The sequence below is a fragment of the Chiloscyllium plagiosum genome, chromosome 46 (genome assembly GCF_004010195.1).
Source record: "Chiloscyllium plagiosum isolate BGI_BamShark_2017 chromosome 46, ASM401019v2, whole genome shotgun sequence".
NCBI lineage: Eukaryota > Metazoa > Chordata > Chondrichthyes > Orectolobiformes > Hemiscylliidae > Chiloscyllium > Chiloscyllium plagiosum.
The window spans coordinates 12,409,140-12,426,942 of record NC_057755.1 but is presented as its reverse complement, the minus strand read 5'-3'; the positions used below and the strand labels follow the sequence as shown (position 1 = coordinate 12,426,942).

At 43.0% G+C, this 17,803-nt stretch overlaps 1 protein-coding gene across 1 annotated transcript in view; it reads right to left on the bottom strand.

Moving 5' to 3' along the window:
* LOC122544108 (hexokinase-1-like) overlaps nt 1–17,803 on the bottom strand; it is a 158,721-nt gene that overhangs the window by 78,351 nt on the left and 62,567 nt on the right. Inside the window, exon 8 of the mRNA XM_043683147.1 lies at nt 16,669–16,902. Within this exon, the coding sequence (XP_043539082.1) occupies nt 16,669–16,902 (234 nt within the window). The remainder of the gene's footprint in view (nt 1–16,668; nt 16,903–17,803) is intronic.

Here is a 17,803-nt window from a genome sequence, read left to right as displayed (position 1 = left end):
CAAAACCAATGTAGTGTACAAAATCCCATGCAAGGACTGCACTAAACACTATATAGGACAAACAGGAAGACAGCTAACAATCCGCATACATGAACATCAACTAGCCACGAAACGACACGACCAGCTATCCTTAGTAGCCACACACGCAGACAACAAGCAACATGAATTCGACTGGGACAACACTACTATCATAGGGCAAGCCAGACAGAGAACAGCCAGGGAATTCCTAGAGTCATGGCATTCATCCACAAACTCCATCAACAAACACATCGACCTGGACCCAATATACCAACCACTACAGCGGACAGCTGAAACTGACAACCGGAAGCGGCAGGGACAGACCACTATAAACACCGGAGGAAACATCAAAGAAGAGCTTCGCAGGAGGCTCCCAAGCACTGATGATGTCGTCTAGCCAGGGGAAGAAACGTTTGCAACAAAAATTTCCAGCTCGGCGAACAGAACCACAACAATGAACAGCCAAGTTTGGCTCTAATGAAATGAGGAGTACGTTGGGTTCCAAGCTATCGATTGTGATAGGGGACTCTCCAGTCAGAGGCACAGACAGACGTTTCTGCGGTCGGCAGCGAGAAATCAGAATGGTTGCTGCCTCCCTGGTGCCAGGATCAAGGATATCTCAGAGAGGGTGCAGAATGTTTTCAAAGAGGAGAGGGACCAGCAGGAGGTCATGGTACAAATTGGAACTAACGACAGGGGAAGGGAGAAGGACGAGATTCTGAGTGGAGAATATAGCAAGTTAGGCAGGTAGTTAAAAAGGAAGTCCTTGAGAGTAGTAATATCTGGATTACTCCTGATCTGCAAGCTAGTGAGGGTAGGAATAGGAGGTTAGAGGAGATGAATGCGTGGCTGAGGAGCTGGTGCATGGGAGAAGGGTTCACATTTTTGGATCATTGGAATCTCTTCTGGGGTGGAAGTGACATGTATAAGAAGAATGGATTGCACCTGAATTGGATGGGGACTAATATACTGGCAGGGAGATTTGCTAAAGCTACTTGGGAGGATTTAAACTAGTAAAGTGGGCGTGGGGGTGGGGGGGGAGACCCTGGGAATTAGTGAGGTAAGAGATCAATTTGAGACTAGTACAATTGGAAAAGGGAGCAAGTCAAACAGTCAGGGAAGGCAGGAACAAAGCAGAGAACAAGGTTGGACTGATAAATTAAACTGTGTTTACTTCAGTGCAAGAAGCCTAACAGGGGAGGCAGATGAACTCAGGTCATAGCTAGGAGCATGGGGCTGGGATATCTTAACAATTACAGAAACATGGCTCACAGATGGTCAGGACTGGCAACTTAATTTTCTAGGGTACAAATGCAACAGAAAGGATAGAAAGGGGGGCAAGAGAAGAGGGGAAGTGACTTTTTTTTTATAAGGGATAGCATTACAGCTGTACTTAGGGAAGATATTCCTGGGAATACAACCAGGAGGTTATTTGGGTGGAACTGAGAAATAAGAAAGGGGTGATCCCCTTATTGGAATTGTATTATAGACCCCATAGCAGTCAGCAGGAAATTGAGAAACAAATTTGTAAGGTGATTTCAGTTATCTGTAAGAATAACAGGGTGGCTCTGTTGGGGGATTTTAACTTTCCAAACATAGTCTGAGATTGCAATAGTGTTAAGGGTTTAGATGGAGAGGAATTTGTTAAGTGATTCAGTATGTGGATGTACCGACGAGAAGGTGCAAAACCTGACCTATTAGAGAGTCATAGAGATGTACAGCATGGAAACAGATCCTTCAGTCCAACCTGTCCATGCCGACCAGATATCCCAACCCAATCTAGTCCCACCTGCCAGCGCCTGGCCCATATCCCTCCAAATCCTTCCTATTCATATATCCATGCAAATACCTCTTAAATGTTGCAATTGTACCAGCCTCCACCACATCCTCTGGCAGCTCATTCCATACACGTACTTGAGAAATAAAGCAGGGCAGGTGACTGAAGTGTCAGTGGGGGAGAACTTTGGGGCCAGTGACCATAATTCTATTAGTTTTAAAATAGCGATGGAAAAGGATAGACCAGATCTAAAAGTTGAAGTTCTAAATTGGAGAAAGGCCAATTTTGACGGTATTAGGCAAGAACATTCAAAAGCTGATTGGGGGCAGATGTTTGCAGGTAAAGGGACGGCTGGAAAATGGGAAGCCTTCAAAAATTAGATAAGGAGACTCCAGAGACAGTATATTCCTGTTCGGGTGAAAGTAAATGCTGGTAGGTATAGGGAATTCTGGATGACTAGAGAAATTGAAAGTTTGGTTAAGAAGAAGGAAGCATATGTAAGGTATAGACAGGATAGATCGAGTGAATCCTTAAAGGCACTAGGAGTATACTTAAGAGGGAAATCAGGAGGGCAAAAAGGGGACATGAGATAGCTTTGGCAAATAGGATTAAGGGGAATCCAAAGGGTTTTAAAAATGCATTAAGATCAAATGGGTAACTAGGGAGAGAATTGGACCCCTCAAAGATCAGTAAGGCAGTCTATGTGTGGAGCCACAGGATATGGGGAAAGAGACAAAATGAGTATTTTGCATCAGTGTTTACTGTGAAAAAGGACATGGAAGATATAGAAGGTGGAGAAAAATCTTTATATTACAGAGGAGGAGGTGCTGATCTCTTGAAACGAATAAAAGTGAATAAATCTCCAGGACCTGATCAGGTGTACCCTCGAACTCTGTGGGAAACTAGGGAAGTGATTGCTAGGCCCTTTGCTGAGATATTTGCATCATCGATAGTCACAGGTGAGGTGTCGGAAGACTGGAGGTTGGCTAACATGGTACCACCATTTAAGGAAGGTAGTAAAGAAAAGCCAGGGCCCTATAGACCGGTGAGCCTGAAGTCGGTGGTCGGCAAGTTGTTGGACGGAATCCTGAGGGACAGGATTTACATGTATTTGGAAAGGAAAGGACTAATTAGGGATAGTGAACATGGATTTGTGTGTGGGAAATCATGTGTCACGAACTTGATTGAATTTTTTGAAGAAGTAACAAAGAGGATTGATGAGGGCAGTGTGGTAGACGTATGGGCTTTAGAAAGGCATTCGACAAAGTTCCCCATGGGAGACTGGTTAGCAAAGTTAGATCTCATGGAATACAGGGAGAACTCGCTGTTTGGATATAGAACTGGCTCTAAGGTAGAAGACAGAGGGTGGTGGTGGAGGGTGGTTTTTCAGACTGGAGGTCTGTGACCAGTGGAGTGCCACAAGGATCAGTGCTGGGTCCACTACTTTTCATCATTTATACAAATGATTTGGATGTGAACATAGGAGGTACAGTTAGTAAGCTTGCAGATGACACCAAAATTGAGGTGTGGTGGACATCAAAGAAGGTTATCTCAGAGTACAATGAGATCTTGATCAGATGGGCCAATGGGCTGAGGAGTGGTAGATGGAGTTTAATTTAGATAAATGCGAGGAAAAGCAAATCAGAGCAGGACTTATACACTTAATGGTAAGGTCCTGGGGAATGTTGCTGAACAAAGAGACCTTGGAGTGTAGGTTCATAGTTCCTTGAAAGTAGTGTCGCAGGTAGATAGGATAGTGAAGAAGGTGTTTGGTATGCTTTCCTTTATTGGTCAGAGCATTGATTATTGTAGTTGGGAGGTCATGTTGCGGCTGTACAGGATATTGGTTCACCGACTTCTGCAATATTGCATCCAATTCTGGTTCCCTTCCTACCAGAAGGATGTTGTGAAACTTGAAAGGGTTCAGAAAAGGATGTTGCCAGGGTTAGGGGATTTGAGCTATAGGGAGAGGCTGAATAGGTTAGGGCTGTTTTCCCTGAGGGGTGACCTTATACAAAAGGTTTATAATACCATGATGGGCATGGATAGGATTAATTAATCATGTCTTTTCTTTGGGGTGGGGGAGTCTAGAACTAGAGGGCATAGGTTTAGGGTGAGAGAGGAAAGATATAAAAGGGACCTAAGGGGCAACTTTTTCACACAGAGGATGGTTCGTGTATGCAATGAGCTGCCAGAGGAAGTAGTGGAGGCTGGTACAATTACAAAATTTAAAAGGCATCTCAATGGGTTTATGAATAGCAAAGGTTTAGAGGGATATGGGCAAGTGCTGGCAAATAGGACATGATTAGGTTTGGATATCTGGTCGGCATGGACGAGTTGGACCAAAGAGTCTGTCTCCGTGCTGTACATCTCAATGACTTTATGACTCTAAGAGCCCTTGGTGGCCATAATATCATAGAATCCCTAAAGTGTGGAAGCAGGCTATTCAGCCCATTGAGTTAACATCGATCCTCTAAAGAGAACCTCATCCCCTCTACCCTATCGTTGTAACCCTGCATTTCCCATGACCAATCCATCTAGCCTACACATCCCTACGGGTAATTCAGCATGTCCAATCTACCTAACGAGTAATCCAGAGATTATATGCTTAAAGGTTGTATTTATTACTTTAGCTCATAACTTCTCAAATTCTTTCAGCAGAACCTCCTTTCAGGTACCATCAATGTCCCTGGTACCAATGTGAATGATGACAACTCATCTCTTATTCCAAGTTCCTTTCCAGTCCTATAGAGATGCTCTTAACTTGGCACCACGCAGACAACAAGGCCTTTGGACTCGTACTCATGGCCGTAGATAACACTATCTATGTAAGTAATTACATTGCATCCTACCAGTACCACAATCCTCTTTCCTCCCCCAACTTGAATATCTCAATGTGCCCTGGTGCCGTGGCCAATTCACTGATCCTCCCTGCAGTCCCCACTCTTGGCCACACAGCTTGCAGGATCATTTTAGCTGTTTGACATTTGCAAGGGCAAATGCTATCCCTGGCTTTCACACCTGCCTCTTCTATCGTTTCATCCTTTTGATCTTGATCACAGATCTCTAATTTGAGGGGCAACATCCTGGAGCAAATTGCCAAAGCAACTTACACGTAACAACGTAACTTTTAAGAAAACTTTGTGGGTGGGTTTGATGGTGTTATTAGAAGGAATTTCGTTCAGCAAGGGGAAAGGACACAATGTTAGTACAATAGGAACGCAGCATACTTTAGTGAAGTAATCAAGGCAGAGAGAGTTGAGTAATGTTGAATTTTAAGGGAATAAAACAAGGATGACCTCTAGTGCTAGGAGTATTATAAGTATATCAGATGAGTTAACGGCTTGGATTGACACATGGAATTCTGATACTGTTGCTTTGGAATTCAAGGGAACCATCACATTGCTGGGAATGTTTAATAGTCCCCCAAACAGTCAATGGTGAATAGAGGAGCAACTATGAGATGTGTACAGGTAATACTAATAGGGTGATTATATTAAAAGTTTTGAATTTCTTCAACATTAATTGGGATACAGTTTAGTTGGGGCAGATTTCTTGTAATTATTCCGAATAACATTTTACATCAATATAGAAGCCCCAACAAGTTGGCGAGGCCCAATATAATCCCTATAGAACAAAGTATATGAAGAACACACCCAGAGAACCTTTGATGTCTCGGAATCTTTAGGACTGGGTAATCATAGAATCATACAGTACAGAAAAGGCCCTTTAGTCAATTGAGTCTGTACTACCACCAAAAATACACTACTACCTACACTGGACCCATTTTGCTGTATAAGGCCCATTGTCTTGAATGTTATAATACTTCAAGTGTTCATCCAAGTACTTTTTAAAGGTTGTGAGGTTACCTGCCTCAGCTACCCCCCCAGACAGTGCATTCCAGACTCCAACCACCTTCTGGATGAGGTAATTTTTCTTAAATCCCATCTAAACCTGGGTGTGGCATGGTGGCTCATAGTGCCAGGGACCCGGGTTCGATTCCAGCCTGTGGTGACTATCTATGTGGAGTTTACACGTTCTCCCCATAACTGCATGGGTTTCCTCTGGGTGCTCCAGTTTCCTCGCACAACCCAAAGATGTGTAGGTTAGGTGACTTGGCCATGCTAAATTGTCCATAGTGTTCAGGGATGTGTAGGTTAGATGCATTAGTAAATGTAGGGGAATAGGTCTGGATAGGGTTACTCTTTGGAGGGTCGGTGTGGACTTGTTGGGCCGAAGGGCCTGTTTCTACACTGTAGGGATTCCAAACTTCATACCTTTCACTTTAAAAGTGTGCTCCCTTGTTCTTGACCCTTCACCCTATCCATGCCCCTCAATTTTGGACACCTCTATCAGGTCTTCCTTCAACCTTCTCCGAAGAAAACCCAAGCTTATCCAGCCTCTCTTCATAGCTGAAATGTTCAATCCCAGACAATATCCTAGTGAATCTCTTCTGCATCCATTCCAATAGAATCATATCCTTCCTTTCGTGCAGTGACCAGAACTGCACACAGTACTCTAGCTGTGGCGTAACCAAAGTCCGTACAGCTCCAACATAACTTTCCTGCTGTTATAAACTATACCTTGACTGGTAAAGGCAAACATCCTGTGTGCCTTCTTAACTACCCTATTAACCTGTCCTGCCATTTTCATTGATCTGTGGACAAGCACCCCAAGATCCCTTTGTTCCTCTGAGCTTCCTTGTGTCCTGCCATTCATTGAGTACTCCCTTCCTTGTTAGTTCTTGCAAAATGCATCACCTCACATTTATTAGGATTAAACACAAACTGCCACTGATCTGCCCATCTGACCAATCTTGCTATCTTCCTCTAACTTGAGACCTTCCCTCTCACTACTAACCTTACAACCTTCAAAAAGTACTTGGGTAAGCACTTGAAACATCATGATATTCAAGACTATGGGCTAAGTGCTATAAAGTGGGATTAGTATAGTTAGTCCAGTGAAAGCCCAATGACTCTTGACTCTATCTCGGGATGTCCTGGTACATGAGTCATAAAAAAAGTTTATACGAGACAAGGAGTGAGGCAGTAGTGCTAACCACTGTGCCACCGTGTGGGCGGCATGGTGGCACAGTGGTTAGCACTACTGCCTCACAGCGCCAGAGACCCGGGTTCAATTCCCGCCTCAGGCGACTGACTGTGTGGAGTTTGCACGTTCTCCCCATGTCTGCGTGGGTTTCCTCCGGGTGCTCCGGTTTCCTCCCACAGTCCAAAGATGTGCAGGGCCAGGTGAATTGGCCATACTAAATTGCCCGTAGTGTTAGGTAAGGGGTAAATGTGGGGGTATGGGTGGGTTTCGCTTCGGCGGGTCGGTGTGGACTTGTTGGGCCGAAGGGCCTGTTTCCATACTGTAATGTAATCTAATCTAATCTAATCAAGGACTGGGAGGTAACTGGCAGTTGTTGCAAGGAGGATGGAGTATAAAAGAATGCAAGTGTTGTTGCACAGGGTATTGATGAGATCACTGGGAGAAAGTGAGGACTGCTGATGCTAGACATCAGAGTCAAAACGTATGGTGCTGGAAAAGCACAGCCATTCAGGCAGCATCCGAGAAGCAGGAGCATAAGTTCTAATCAGGTGGGGGAGGGCAAGGGGGCTGAGAGATAAATGGGAGGAGGGTGGGGCTGAGGAGAAGGTAGCTAGGAATGCAATAGGTGGATGAAGGTGGGGGGTGATGATGATAGGTTGGAGTGGTCTGCAGAGGCCATTCCCTCTGTGACTCCCTCATTAGGTCCACACTGCCCCACCCCCAACAACCCACCTTCCAGTCCCAGCACCTTCCCTTACCACCGCAAAAGGTGCCCACACCTCCCCCCTCACTTCCATTGAAGACCCCAAAGGATCCTTCCTGGCAGAGATTTTCCTGCACCTTCAAACACATCTATTGTGTCTGTTGCTCTCCATGTGGTCTCCTCTACATTGGGAAGACAGGACACTTGCGGAATGTTTCAGAGAACATTCTCTGGGACACACCTTACAAACAACCCCACCGCCCTGTGGCCAAACAGTTCAACTCCCCCTCCCACTCCGCAAGTCCTGGGCCTCCTCCACCGCCGAATCCTAGCTACCTGACACCTGGAAGAACACCTCATCGTCCGCCTTGGGACCCTGCAATCACACAGAATCAATGTCAATTTCACCAGTTTCCTCATCACCCCTCCTCCAACCTTATCCCAGATCCAACCTTCCAACACGACACCAGTCCATCTTCCTTCCCACTTATCCCACTCCACACTTCACTCCGACCTATCACCTGCCCTTGGTCCCTCCCCCTCCACATTCCTGATGAACAGCTTATGCTCGAAAGATTGACTCTCCTGCTCCCTGGATGCTGCCTGACCAGTTGTGCTTTTCCAGGGCCATACTTTTTGACATTGATGAGATCACACCTAGAGTATTCGGTACTCTAGTTGCTTTCTTTAAAGAATATTAATTGTGATCAGGACCTTTTCCCACTCCAATTCTTCCCACAACAATCCTAAGTCCCTACCTTCTTTCTTCTCTACACATTTGATGATTAGATGATTGATGAGGGCGGGGCAGTGGATGTTGTCCACACGGGCTTTGGTAAGGCCTTTGACAAGGTCCATCTTGGCAGGCTGATACAAAAGGTGAGGACACATGGGATCTGTGGTCAGCTAATGGGAGTGTAGAACTGACATGATCATAGAAGACAGACAGTAACAGTAGAAGGGGATTTTTCAGACTGGAGATCTGTGACCAGTGCTGTTCTGCAGGATCAGTGCCAAGAACTTTGTTGTTTGGAATGCAGATAGTGAGGAGGATTGCCAAAGGATACAGCAGGAAATTGATAGGCTGGAGATTTGGACTGAGAAATGGCAGATGGATTTTAAACCAGATTAATGTGAGGTAACGTTTTTTGGAAGGTGTAATGCAGGAGGGATGTATACAGTAAATGGCAGAACCCTTAATAGCATTAACATACAGAGGTGTTTAGGCTTATAGGTCCATAGTTCCCTGAAAGTGGTAACACAAGAGGAGAAGGTCAAGAAGGTGCATGACATCAACTGGGGCACAGAGAATAAAAATTGGTAAGTCATGTTGCAGGTGTACAGAACTTTAGTTAGGCCAGGTTTGGAGTATTGCATGCAGCACTAGTCACCACTTGACCAAAAGGATGTGCACGCTTTTGGAGAAGGTTCAGAAAACATTTACCAGGATATCAGCTATGATAAGAGATTGGATAAACTTAGTTTGTTTTCACTTGAACATCAGAGGCTGAGGGGCAACCTGATAGAAGTTTACAAAATGATAAGAGGTATGGATAGAATAGATAGTCAGAGTTTATTTCAGGGTAGAAACGTCTATTACTAGGAGTCAGACGGTTAAGGTAAAAAGGGTAAAGTTTAAAAGAGACGTGAGAGGTGGGCTTTTTACACAGAGGATGGTAAGTGTCTGGAATTCACTGCCAGAGGAGGTAGTAGAAACAGATATAATAGCAACGTTTAAGAGGCATTCTGACAGATACATGAATAGGCAGGGAATAGAAGTATGTTGACTACATAGAGGCAAAATGTTTTTAGTTTAGAAGGGAATCATGTGACCGCACAGGCTTGGTGGGTTAAAGGGTCCTTTTAGTGCTGTACAGTTCTTTGTTCTTGTTTTAGTTTTTTTTTGTATTTGTTGGTGTCTTTTCCTGCTCTACCTATAATAGTGGTATCCCTCCATTCACTTGCTCCTTTGGCACATATGTGACTTGTGCCAACAAATATCCTTATCCTGTTCTTCAGTATCACTGTAGCTGTAGTCAGTCATGCCCTTGTGTGTCATAACCTGCTCCTTGTAAATGTCCACATGTATGCAGTGTGCATTTCAGACTCTGTAAATATACAATCAGAGTCAATATAATGTATATATATATGTACCCTGGATTAAAATTTATATCTGATGGCCTCAAACAATACTCACCATGTTTCTCTAAAACCTTAGGCTTGATAAATGCCCTTTTCCCTGTATGCAAGGCATTCAGGGACTCAGAAAAAGTGGAGCAAATTGTATTTCTTTCCCAAGCCAGGGAGACCAGTGTCACATCTTTCACAGATAAATATTGATATGTTGAACAAGTTATCATAGAATCCTTACAGTGTGAAAACAGCCCTTCGGCCCAACAAGTCCACACCAACCCTCCGAACATATTCCACCCAAACCCATTCCCCTACCCTATTATTCTACATTTACCCCCAAGTAACATATCCCTAAACAAAATATTTCTAGAGGTTCACAAAGGTTTTATTGTGATCTATAGTTGAGCACAAATATGACTTCCCATTTTCCCTTTAGTATCCTTTCCCATGCCAGAAATCAAACCCCAACTCAGCAAGAACCCAATTCTTTCTTCTCATATAAGAACCTAGCTCTTATTTTTAATAAAGAAAATCAACCTGGTCAGAAATGTTTTACACAGCTGTGGAGCAAGTAAGCCATGGAGCTGGGCCTCCTTCACAAAGGTAGAGACACTTGCAATCTGTCAGAAGACCCCAAACTTCTAGCTCTTTTTTCCACAGAAATACTCAGGTTGAAGACAAAATGTATGTTTTGAAAGAATTATGGATCAGAAAAACATATCTGCATTTATTTACATACAGGCACAGCACAGAAAACACCTGCGCTTCAACTGGTGTCAGAATAATCTGCAACGTGGAGATAGCATCTCATTCAGAGTCCATCACTGCCTCAGAGTGAAGGGAATCATCAGCTTCTTCCCTCAATTACTGTACTCTCTTCAGTTGTACGGTCTGGAACGCGATGGCTTTGATCAAATCTGTTTCTGATCTCCAGCCTGGAATCTATTTCTCTGCTGACCAAAAGCAAGTGCTGTTTTAGGCTTTCCGATATCCATCGGATTTTTCCAAGAATACTTGCAGCAAATTTATTTGGGCTATTTTCAGACCTGTTGTTGATATTTTATTCATTTACAGCATTTAGTTTTTTTTTTAAGGTCTCACCAGCCTTCTCTCCACCTGTGACTTAGGACGATACAAGTCAGGACCGTGAGGTGATTTCCTTCTGTTTCACTCTCTGCTTGTCCTCCTAAGAATTTCAGGTAGAATTTCAGAACTGAAGACAGGTGATAATCCTCCTTAGAATACTGAAGCAGTAGGGTACTGAGAGATGCGTTACTCCAAAGAGCTTCATCCTTCTCTTCCACCTTTTTTGACATACGGTTATGGAGTCATACAGAAACAGATCCTTCACTCTAACACGTCCATCCTGACCAGATATCCTAAATTAATCTAGTCCCATTTGTCAGTATTTGGCCCATATCCTTCTAAACCTTTCCTATTCATGGACCTGTTCAGATACCTTTTAAATGGTATAATTATACCAGCCTCCCCCACTTCCTCTGGCAGTTCATTCCATACACTCATCACCCTCTGTGTGAAAAAGTTGTCCTTAGGGACCCTTTTGTATCTTTGCCCTCTTACCCTAAATCTATGCCCTCTAGTTTTAGACTCCCTTACTTGGAAAAAGACCGTGGCTATTCACCCTAGTAAGGCCCCACATCATTTTATAAACCTCTGTAAGGTCACCCCTCAGCCTCTGACGCTCCAGGGAAAACAGCCCCAGCCTATTTAGCCTCTCCCTTTGGCTCAAACCCTCCAAACCTGGCAACATCATTGTAAATCTTTTCTGTTACCTTTCAAGTTTCACAATGCCTTTCCTATAGCAGGAAGACCAGAAGTAAATGCAGTATTCCAAAAATGGTCCAACCACTAGCAGCAAATTATATTCAAACTCATGGCAACTATATTGCAACCACATACCATTGTCTCCACTCTAGTTCAGTAGAGACTGCAGGGGAGTATGCAAGGAGCAAGGTATATCTAAAAATGAGGTGCTAATCTAGTGAAGCTACAATATAGGGTTCCTTGCATGCCAAGCGGCGTAAGCAGCAAGTGATGCATAGAGCCAAATGATTCCACAACCAACAGATCAGAAGACTCTGAAATCCTGCCACATTCAGTCTTGAATCGTGTTGCACAATTAAACAATCCACAGGGCATCTTCTCATCCTGGAATTTCTTACTAGAATGCTAATAATGAAAGATACTTTCCCGGTACGCTGCAATTCCTGGATGTTGGACAGGGTGAGAATGGTAATCTTCAGCCCCTCCCTGGTCACTGACTCCATTCTCCAGCTTATACATGCATCTGTCTCCAACTTTTCTTCATACTCAGCTGTTAAGAAATGTTCATTGTTCTTCTCTCCTCTTCTAGCCATGTTTCTCTCACTATCCTATAATCGTAAACTAAAATAAAGTGCTGGAGAAAATCAGCAGGAGTTGCAGTTGAACTTGCAGTTCTGAAGAAGGGTCGCTGGACTGAAAACATTAACTCTGTTTTTGCTCTACAGATGCTGCCAGACCGACTGAATTTTTCCATCACTTTGCATTTGCAGTTCTTTGTTTGATTATCACAGTCACCGTTTGCTGGGTCAGTCGATATCTCAATGTGCTTCACACACAAATGGGACTTCATCCAAAACTTGGAGGTGGGGTTATGTAGTAGTTCCTTACTTTTTCTTGGTTGTGTTGTACTGGACACCCATTCCAATATGCTTCTCACAACCATCGCACCAATTTTATATGCACCTCAAACCCGTGGTGAGGAATCACTGGGAGAATTTCTGTTGCCTTTCCTGAGAGGGTGACTATTCCTATACTTGTTGTGGGATTCATGTGGGCAATAATTATACACAGCTTTCTGTTCCCTGTGGTTTATGTTTTGGACTTCCTGCTACTCACTGTCAAATTCCTCTTCAATCCAAGACTCAGGGCCACAGGCTTCTGCACAGAAATGCCTTTGTCCTCTTTATTTCCAGAAGTGCTTTTATGCACCACTGAACACTTCTTTCTCCCACCGTCAGACCACTCATCTTACCTTTCTCCCTCATCCTCCACCACAAAACCACTCATGTTTCTGATTCAATTACAAATTGACATGCAAATCCCATCCTGGTAGTGAGGGAGAGAGGGAGGGCACTGAATCAAAATGGAGTTGGAAGAGGAGATAACGCACTGTATCCCCTACGGTGCCTATCTCTCCCTAAAGATATTGAGAGCATTGGTGGATATTGTGTGTGCCAGCTTTTTTTTTATCTTACATCAACCTGTTCAGATGTATCTAGTGCAAGGTGGGATGTGAACCTGGGTATTGTGAGTCACAACACCCACCCCCAGAGAATTCATCATCCTTTTTATATTTAGAAGTGCTCTTACATTTAGCCATTAGCCACCACCAGTAAATCATTCTTTTTCTTCAATTGATCAATTTACGCAAAATGCCCATTAAGGGAAATGTAGATGATGGAACTCAACTCTTTTTTAATATATCCAGAAGTGCTGCTGCACACGTTTTTAGCCACTTCAGCATGGTACTTTTGTTCCTATTAAATACTACCAGTAAATCACCTGCATTTCCAGTTGATTCATTTATGTGAAAAGCCCATTAAGGGTGATTTAAACAATCAAAGGTGAGAAGGGTTGGGGGCAGGGATATGGGTGGGGAAGAGAAGCATTGGGGGGGTTGGGGAGGGGTAAGTACCGTTTCTCCCATCACCGTGCAACGTGACCTTTTTTTCTCTATCTATTAAACACCACATTAAAACACTGTGGATATTCAAATGTAAATATTGTTCAGGGCAATGCTGACCATCAAAATGTGAGGGGAAGGTAGAGAAAGCAGGAAGGAGGTAAATCAAAACGGAATTGGAAGGGAAAATAAAGCATTCCACACCCTACGGTGCTTATCTTTCTCTAAAGGTATCAAGAATATTACGTACATTACGTGCTCCATCTCCAAGGCATGAATGCAGGAAACCCAACACTTTTTTATTGTTCTTTTTTTCTTTCCAAAAGTTTATCGTTCACAACTGAACTGCTTTTCCATGACCAAATCACCATTCAATTTTTAAACTATTAATCATCACCAGGAAGTCACTTATGTCGCCACTTAGACATTTACATGCGAAGCTCATTACGGGCAATGCAAACCATCAAAGTCAGGAATGGGTAGGGAGAGCTGGAAGGGGCAAATAACCCAGCTTTTAAATTCAAAGATCAATTAAGATCACTTGCTCACAGTCAACTCTGGAGCTATTCTGGTTTACCATAATGGGACCTTCATTTCTTGTCCTGACAGTAAAGTGTTAATGTTAGTAGATGTGTGATCTGGAGGGCCAGGTGAATGTTTTAGGAACTCAGATTCAAATCCTACCACATTTTAATAAATCTGGAATAGGAACCTAGTCTCAGTAGTGATGACAATGAAGCTATCATTGATTGTTGTAAAAGTATGCCCATCTCACTCACTAATGTCCTTCGGAGAAGAAAATCTGCATCCTTGTCTGGCCTACATGTGACTCCAGACACATAGCAATGTGGGTGACTCTTAAATATCTCTGCAATGTCCTAGCAAGCCGTCAGTTCAGAGGCAGTTAGGGATAGGCAACTGATTCTGGTCTTGCTATTGGCTTTCTTTGGATCTTATTATTTGGAGAATCCTCAGTAACATTTTAACTAATCAACTCTACACACCTTTGACGTGCATCTGTACCACAGCACAAGTGAACATATTTGCAATTAGAACATTCACTACTGGGTTCAAGCTTCTTGTGACTAGTACACATCCTTCTGCCTGATCAGTACTGCCCTGTTCTCTTCTGTGTTTTGTATCCTTGTTATTCTGTTTCCGACAACTCATTGCACGATGGTATATTGAGTCACATGTAAACCATCAGTTGAGCATTCCCCAGGCATTCCTAGGATTCATTCTTATCTGAAAACAAAACAAAGAACTGCGGATTCTGGAGATCTGAAATAAAAACACAAATAGTTGGCAAAACTTGCAGATTTGGCAGCATCTGTGGGGAAAAAGCACAGTTAACATTTCAAATCTGGTGACCCCTCTTTTATTCTGCCAGGCCTGCTGAGTTTCACCAGCAATTTCTGTTTGTATTTCATTCTTATCTTGTTCTTCTCCACTTCCTGTCATACCTGCCAAAGGTGTCTGCAACCTTTCTCCAGCAATTTCTGTTTTTGTTTCTCTAACCTAACCCACTTTGATCAGGTTCTTTCTTTCATATTGATGCTTGTTCCCTTTTCTGGAAGTTCTCAAAATGCTGCTCCCATTGAGTCCCTTTTGTGTGCTTTTGCTCAATGCCCCTTTTGTGCCATGAAGACCATTGGGAATGAATGTTTTCATAGAATCGGAGAATCCTTGCAGTGTGCAAACAGGCCTTTTGGCCCAACAAATCCACACCGACCCTCTGAAGAGTAACCCACCCAAACCCATTCCCCTACTACTCTACATTTGCCCTGACTAATACACCTAACCTACACTTCCCTGAACACTATGGGTAATTTAGGATGGCTAATTCACCTAACATGCACAACTTTGGATTGTGGGAGGAAACTGGAACACACGGAAGGAAACCCACGCAGACACGGGGAGAATGTGCAAACTCCACACAGGCAGTCGGCCGAGGCTGGAATTGAACCTTGGTCCCTGGCACTGTCTGAGGACTTTTTTTTTGTTAAGGCTTCCACATCTGGTCTAATCCATCAAATTAAAGGCAAACACTAGCTTAGGAAAGTAGATTTTTTTCAAAATTACATGTAGGCCATTAAATTCAATTATATATTATCTTAAAGAATATCCACCCAAGTGTCTAAAGTTATCCAAGTCTGACTATGCCTCATTTAAAAAGTGACCCTCATAGAATTCTGACAGCATAGAAACAGGTCCTTTGGCTCATCAAGTCCACACTGACTCTCCGAAGAGCAATGCACCCAACCCCACTCCCCTATCTTATTATCCTATATTAAACCCTGACTAATGCATCTAACCTACACATCCCTGAACACTATGGGCAACTTAGCATGGCCAATTCACCTAGCCAGCACATCCTTCGTATAAATTTTGTCCATAATATTTATACAAAATTCCCAAGTCCTTCTTCAGTGTTCAATTGCTGACCCTCTAACTCAGAAAATACTTTACATCTAACCTTGCTTCTAATAGGAAGACACAGTGTCATAGTCATACCTTGCTTTTGTTTTGGTAACAACATAACCCAAAACTAAATATCCACTTTTCTTTCCAAAGATTGTATGGTCCAGCTTTACAAAACATTGGTGGGAAATCACATCTGACACCTTGCATTTGATTATTGCCGTTTTAACTCAAACTAACTCCAAACTTCTGTCTCTAACTTTAGGCAATCATCCTCTGTTACTATTGTTAATAAATACCAAACCCGTTTGGTGAGATTAAAATCAAGATCCACATATATCTTTTCTGCTGCTGAGAGTGTTTATTGACCTCCTCAGTCTTGTCCCTCTCATTCCACACAAGTGTTTCCCTAATTGGAGGAGCTCAGAGAATTAATAGCCACTACCAGTTTCTTTTGCTTGTAAATAAAGACATTAACAAATTTAATAATGTGATTAACCAGAATATAGCCCAGCAAATATATTTCAGGGAACTGTAACCCAGAGAACCGCACCCCATTAAACTGTCTCCCAAGGAGGTATATTTCAGGGCACTGCAACCTATGGAACTGTATACAAGGGGACTTAATCCCATGGAGAAAGTGAGGTCTGCAGACGCTGGAGATCAAAGCTGAAACTTTATCCTAGATGCTGCCTGACCTGCTGTGCTGTTCCAGCAATAAAGTTTCAGACTTAATCCCATGGTATTGTACTCAGGGAACTGTACCCCAAGAAACCATATCCCAGCTAGCATTGGCACCTTCAGCAACATAGTGATCAAGAAAAGTAAAACTGCTATGAAGCAACATTGAGACAAAGATTTTGGATGTATGTTACTTACTGCATATTTTTTCTGTACAGTGTCCCAGTAACACCCACTGTTGTTCGAAGCCGCTTCATTTTCTTATTATTTTTGATATGTTGCAGAATAACAGCTAGAGTGGCTGAACAGAGTGTGGCTGAACGAAGTGAGACAATTTTGCAAATTTGTCTAACAGCAATGCCATCTTCTTCAGAGGGCTCCAGTCCCAGATTCCTTAGCATGTCCATTGTACTTTTTAGACCTGTATTGTAACTGACAAAATTGACACAGAAATAATGAAATATTGGTATCGATTGTGTGAAAATAGTGAATCCGACAAGGATTCCTCACAAGCATGCTATCAGCTCCCAGGACAATCACCTGATGAACTATAACCTGGTGTTGTGTGATTTTTAACTTTGTACACCCCAGTCCAACACTGGTGTCTTCACTGGAGACTATTTCCCAGGGCAGAAATGGCTAACACATGGGGTCATAGTTTTAAGCTGGTTGGAGGAAAGTGTAGAGGGGATGTCAGAGGCGGGTTCTTTACACAGAGAGTTGTGAGAGCATGGAATGCGTTGCCAGCAGCAGTTGTGGAAGCAAGGTCATTGGGGACATTTAAGAGACTGCTGGACATGCATATGGTCACAGAAATTTGAGGGTGCATACATGAAGATCAATGGTCGGCACAACATCGTGGGCTGAAGGGCCTGTTCTGTGCTGTACTGTTCTATGTTCTATGTTCTAAATCATCAGCTCCCCAAACACTTTACCTTTCATCTCCAAATGACATGACTGTGGGAGACTTAATTCTGCTCATCATCTCCATTGTCTTGTTGAATGCCACAGTGAAAATGACAGGGCATGACAGTAACACAGTGCAGACATCCCACAGACAGAAAAAAGACAATTTATTCCCATTACACACCATACTTTCACCTGTTATGTTACAAAATTCAGTTCATGAGTAGATAATTAGCTGTGAAAGAAAATCTGGCAGATAGAGTTTAATGTGAGAAAATGTGAAGTTGCTCACTTTGTAGGAAGAAGACAAAACACAGAGTATTACTGAAATGATGATTACAATTACAATATTCCAAAATTCAAGTTTATGAGTCACAAGAAGTTAGTATGCAGTACAGCATATAATGAAGAACATTAAGAGATGTTT